The following is a 6,000-nucleotide window of genomic DNA, read 5'->3' as shown; positions in this document are numbered from 1 at the left end:
CATTTCTCCTCTCTCTGCCTGCTTTTTCATTTGTAAATCACAGTTAATAGACTCTTTCTTATAAGACTGTTCTGGATATGGAAGCAGATAATCCAGGGAGAGCATTAAGCACAGTTTCAACAACAAAGAAAACTTCCTGAAACATCAGCCAAGCCACATCAGGCAACTGGCCTATATATAAAGGAAATGCTGAGCACAGAGTAGATGCTTATGAAATTATTTCTGACTGATAAATAGGGTAAAGGGAAGGTAACCTGTCACATGAGAGCTCTCAGAGAACACAGTGGAGGAAGCCAACTTAATAGAGATTGAGTGTGATGGAGGAGATTAGGTACTCTGTGCAATCTTACAGAACTAAGAACATCACTTCTGCTACCTTTTGGCTCTTCCCCTGCGGAGAGACAAGGTCTTAGCTAACAACGCACATCGTTCTCTTCTCTCTGAAAGCCCATTTCCTGAGCAAATGCATGCTTTGGAGAGGTGGTTAGTGAACAACCCAGATCCCAGGTTTAATGGACAATTTCTTTAGGGTGAAAGTGAAGGGTGGAGCATCATTTTCTGTCTTTCCTTTTCACCCCTCCCCCACCTCTCAAACAACCCATCTCACAGTCATTAACATCCCAACCGTGCAAGAAATCTCAACTGCATGCAACACGAGAGCTTGCTACATCTATACTGTGGGTATCCTCTTTTTTTTTTAATCCTATTTTTGATTTCTAACCACTTTCATTTTGCAAAGACTCCTTTGCCAAAGGCAGGATAAATAAACTTAGACACATCCTGTCTCTTTGACATCTTTGTTTATCCATAAACTGTCAAAAATACAGATGAAAATCCACTGAAGAGTGCATGAAGTGGTTAGACAAAGGCCAAATGAGACTTGCATAGAAGCTTGATGTTAGGGAAGATATTATCTAAAATGATACCAAGCCAGCTTGGTATGATGACATGAATAAAAATTAAAGTTACCAACAAAAGATGACCAACTAACTCAGTTAAGAATAGACTCAATTGTGTAAAAAAGTAATCATGGAAAAAATCAATGTGAGAAAGCCTCTGTCTAGTCAGTAGGAAACTGACTGCACCATTCAGTTGCTCAGTCGTGTCCGACTCTTTGTGACCCATGAATCGCAGCACGCCAGGCCTCCCTGTCCATCACCAACTCTCGGAGTTCACTCAGACTCACATCCATTGAGTCAGTGATGCCATCCAGCCATCTCATCCTCTGTCGCTCCCTTCTCCTCCTGCCCCCAATCCCTCCCAGCATCAGAGTCTTTTCCAATGAGTCAACTCTTCGCATGAGGTGGCCAAAGTACTGGACTTTCAGCTTTAGCATCATTCCTTCCAAAGAAATCCCAGGGCTGATCTCCTTCAGAATGGACTGGTTGGATGTCCTTTGGGATCCCAATAACCATGAGTTAAGTTAGTTGAGAGGTGGAGGAAGACTGAGGAGAAAGAGAGAACGCTGAGGGGTTAAGAGCATAGACTTAAATATGAGAGTGGATTTGAAATCTGGCTCCTCGTTTACCTTTTTATTTCAAGAAATAATCAAATTCTCATTATATTTTCAAACAGCATAATTTTCAGTTATAAGCCATACTGGACCTCAAATTATGTGGGTTCCTAGTGAGACTGTTATTAAGTGATTTTACTTATTTTCCTTTTCCACTAGCAAACATTTCTTTTTGCTTAAATGCTTAGTTTATAAAGGTGATTTGAAAAGTGTACTATCTTTGTTTCCCAAGAAAGCATTTAGGAAAGTCTAAATAATATAGAGGACAATCATCTTCTACTATAGCTCACTCTGCCCATTCTTGAGAGGGTTAATGAAAGAACTAATGATATCAAGATTATTGAATGAATAATTGCAGATAACCTGGTATTGTGGATATAACCTATGAACATGGTGCAATGTCCCCATAGGAGAATCATGGGAATCTATATTCATTTTCTATTGCTGCATAAAAAAATATCACAGACTTAGTAGTTTATAGCAACTCATTTATTATCTCACAATTTTGTATGTCACAAGTCCAGGCACAGAAATCCATGTTTGCTACTGAGGGTCTCACAAGGCTGAAATTTAGGTGTCAGCAGGGGTTATGGTATTATCTGAAATTTGAAGTACTCTTCTAAGCTAATTCAGGTTTTTGGAAAATTGAGTTTCTTGGTCTTACACAACCAAGGTTCCAGATTTTTCTTGCTGACTGATAGCTGGAAGGTAGCTCTCATCTCCTAGAGGCTACCAGTATTTTATAGCCAATGTGGCCTTCCTATAACATGGTAGCTTACTTCAAGGTCCACAGAAGGATCGCTCAGACTTCTTGTAAGAGCTTACCTTATTAGGTTAGGCCCCTAAAACAGCATCTTCTTATTGATACTCAAAGTCAGCAGATGAAGGACCTTAACTGCATCTCAAAACACCTTCAAATTTGCCACATAACATAATCTAATAATGGCCACATGATCATGGGAATACCATCAGGGCATAACTGGCTTATGGTGAATGATTGCTAATGGCACACTGTGAACATGACCCTATAAACAAATGAAAACTATAATAGGATTTTATAATTATTTATATAAACATTAAATTTTATATCCCTTTACAAGTTACAAAGTGCTTGTACATACTCTGCATCATGCCTACCTGTTAGAGAGGCACAGTAGATATTAACCCAATACTACATGTGAAAAAAACAAAGCTCAAAGCAGCTAAGACATTTCCCAAATCTTTACAGAAAATTAGAAGTAGAGTCAGGCTTCAGCACAGGGTCTTTCCACCCTATAGTCCTGTCCTCTGTTTAGCTAATTCTGAGTTTTCAACCTGTGTTTGCTGAGGTTTCGAGGAGATATCTCAGGGATTACTGTAAGAACTTAGAGTGACTCTAAGAAAGTTGGGTTAAGCGCTGCAACAGTGGTTCGACTATTGTTTGTCCTCTATATTGTGAGTTCTACATAAGCTTTAATAACCACTGCATTTCACCATGCTGCCTTATAAAAGATAAAGAATACTTACAAAAAAACCCTTTAGTTTAAAAAATGATTTAGATAGCTGTATATAAAAATCCAAGAGTCTATTCCAGTAAAGTTTTAAGAACCTGTCATTTCTTCTAGCAGCTGTTGAACCTTTTATAAAGAAAGAGAAAACAAACGCATTAAATAATTGATTGGAAATGTACACGTGGGAAAAAATGACAGACCCCACCTCCTTCACATTTTAAATACATGTAAAAATGAATACCTTCTTAATGTCTGGTCTCTTATTTTTCTTTTCATGCAGACACTGACTGGCAACAGAGTACATAGTTTCAATGGAAGTGGAATCAATGTCATTCATCTTCCTATCAACATAATCTTCAATTGTCTTTTCTTCATCTTCAATTTCTTCTTTAATATCTAGCTTTAAGGCAAAAGTTAAAACTTTAAAAGTTTCAAATAAAAGAGAAACAAATCAGGTAAATTCATAAATGTATTTATAAATAAATACAAATTATATGTATAACTAAATTAATATTACTATGTTATAAAATAATACATTTAAATTATTTAATCTACATTATAATAACATTTACTCATATTTACTATCTGCTGTTGTAACCTTATTAAGAATTAAGGACATCTAGGACAAACTCTATTTATTTACTTACTTATATTAATACATACACACATATCTCCTTCCTAGAAATGTTTAGCCATTTGCCTTCGGATTTTTGTGTTTATGTGTATTCCTCTCACATGCTCATTAGCAGCCCTTACTAGGCTTCCAGCACAGTGAGGTCTACTCCTCTGCTGTGCTCCCAATGATGCAATTCCAACTCTGAATGCAGATCTTCCTCTCTGCACAAGCACACTGCTCTATGGGTACTCACACTGTTGAATCAAGAGAAAGAGGGAGGAGGAAAAAGGGGGCAAGGCCACGATGAAAAGGTAACGAATACGGAGAGAGGTGGAGAACGAGAATGCTGTAGTGGTTGAGCAGTGGTCCCCCAAAAGAAACGTCCAAATCCTGATCCCCAGAACCTGTGACTATAACTGTATTTGGAGAAAAAGGTCTTTGCAGATGTAATTATGTTAAGCAATTTGAGATGAGATCATCATCGGAGAAGGCAATGGCACCCCACTCCAGTACTCTTGCCTGGAAAATCCCATGGAAGGAGGAGCCTGGTAGGCCGAAGTCCATGGGGTCGCTAAGAGTCGGACACGACTAAGCGGCTTCACTTTCACTTTTCACTTTTCACTTTCATACATTGGAGAAGGACATGGCAACCCACTCCAGTGTTCTTGCCTGGAGAATCCCAGGGACGGGGGAGCCTGGTGGGCTGCCGTCTCTGGGGTCGCACAGAGTCGGACACGACTGAAGCGACTTAGCAGCAGCAGCAGCATCCTGGATTACCCAGGTAGGCCTTAAATCCAATGATAAACATCTGTATAAGAAAGAAACACAAACACATACACACACACACACAGAGGGGAAGACAATGTGATCACAGGGGCAGACAGTAGAGGGGTGTGGCTACAAGTCAAGGAATGTCAACAGCCACTGGCAGCTGGAAGAGGCAAGGGAAGACTCTCCCCTAGAGTATCCAGAGGGAATGGGGCCTGGACAAAACTTTGATTTCAACTTTTGGTTTCCAGAACTATGAGAGAGTAAATCTGTCATTGAAAGTCCTATTTTTGTGGTGGTAATCTTTTTCCCTCCTATATTTTTAATCTATACACTTTCTCTGTAAAATACAACCAACATCCAAAGCTTTAGTATGCCTGTACATGAATGGCTCACAAACTGTAACTCCAGCCCAGGGTTCTTTCCTGACCTCCAATAACCAATGGAACAGAAGATTTATTTCATTGATAAAGACAAAATTTCACTATGTGCTACAGAGAAGCCTGGTGGGTTACAGTCCATGGCGTTGCAAAGAGTTAGATATGACTGAGCATGCATTCACACTGTATAAAATATTATGAAAATATTAACTTTTCATAATAATTGGAGGCTTTCTGTATATACCTTACTGTAAAATATTAGATACCATGTAGTATTCAGTTGGTAAAGAATCTGCCTGCAATGCAGGAGACCACAGTTCGATTCCTGGTTTGGGAAGATTCACTGGAGAAGGGACAGGCTACCCATTCCTGTATTCTTAGGCTTCCCTTTGGCTCAGCTGGTAAAGAATCTGCTTGCACTGTGGGAGACCTGAGTTCGATCCCTGGATTTGGACGATCCCTGGGAGAAAGAAAAGGCTGCCCACTCCATTATTCTGGCCCGGAGAATTCCATGGACCATATACTTCATGGGGTTGCAGAGTTGGACATGGCTGAATGATGTTCACTTTCACTTTTCAATATTCATTATACATTTCCAAGAACCCATGGCAAGCTTTATAATATATACTTATATAAGGGACATCTGTAGCAATATTATAATATAGGGTTTTTCTTAAAAATATGGCATGAGCCTTTGAGAAAATATATTATACCTTTTGACTTTCTAATCTTTGTTCTAGGGAAATAATCTGGTATACACATGTCTGAACTTGTCAGGGTGGTTTGTCCCATTAAAACACAGAAATTAGAATAAAGTCAGTGTAGGTCTTACAAATAGCTGAGAAAAGAATAGAAGCTAAAGGCAAAGGAGAAAAGGAAAGATATATCCATTTCAATGCAGAGTTCCAAAGAATAGCAAGGAGAGATAAGAAAGCCTTCCTCAGTGATCAATGCAAAGAAATAGAGGAAAACAATTGAATGGGGAAGACTAGAGATCTTTTCAAGAAAATCAGAGATACCAAGGGAACATTTCATGCAAAGATGGGCACAATTAAGGACAGGAATGGTATGGACCTAACAGAAGGAGAAGATATTAAGAAAAGGTGGCAAGAATACACAGAACTATACAAAAAAGAACTTCATGACCCACATAACCATGATGGTGTGATCACTCACCTAGAGCCAGACATTCTGGAATGTGAAGTCAAGTGGGCCTTAGGAAGTATCACTATG

The 6,000-nt window shown here is 39.0% G+C and overlaps 1 protein-coding gene across 8 annotated transcripts in view; it reads right to left on the bottom strand.

Annotated features, from left to right (window-relative positions):
• Positions 1 to 1,980: 1,980 nt before the first annotated feature.
• The window catches only part of IRAK4 (interleukin 1 receptor associated kinase 4), a 28,240-nt gene continuing 24,220 nt past the window's right edge, over positions 1,981 to 6,000 (bottom strand). For 6 of the 8 annotated variants that reach the window (XM_027542626.1, XM_027542630.1, XM_027542627.1 and 3 more), the window contains 2 exons: positions 3,245 to 3,403; positions 1,981 to 3,129 (listed from right to left, as the gene is read on the bottom strand). In XM_027542626.1, coding sequence (XP_027398427.1) covers positions 3,094 to 3,129; positions 3,245 to 3,403 — 195 coding nt within the window. In that variant the 3' untranslated portion in view covers positions 1,981 to 3,093. Of the gene's footprint in view, positions 3,130 to 3,244; positions 3,404 to 4,340; positions 4,428 to 6,000 lie in introns of those variants that run through there. The other 2 variants (XR_003511195.1, XM_027542628.1) reach the window with 2 other exon arrangements.

The sequence above is a fragment of the Bos indicus x Bos taurus genome, chromosome 5, assembly GCF_003369695.1.
Source record: "Bos indicus x Bos taurus breed Angus x Brahman F1 hybrid chromosome 5, Bos_hybrid_MaternalHap_v2.0, whole genome shotgun sequence".
Lineage (NCBI taxonomy): Eukaryota > Metazoa > Chordata > Mammalia > Artiodactyla > Bovidae > Bos > Bos indicus x Bos taurus.
This window is presented reverse-complemented; position numbering and strand designations above follow the sequence as displayed.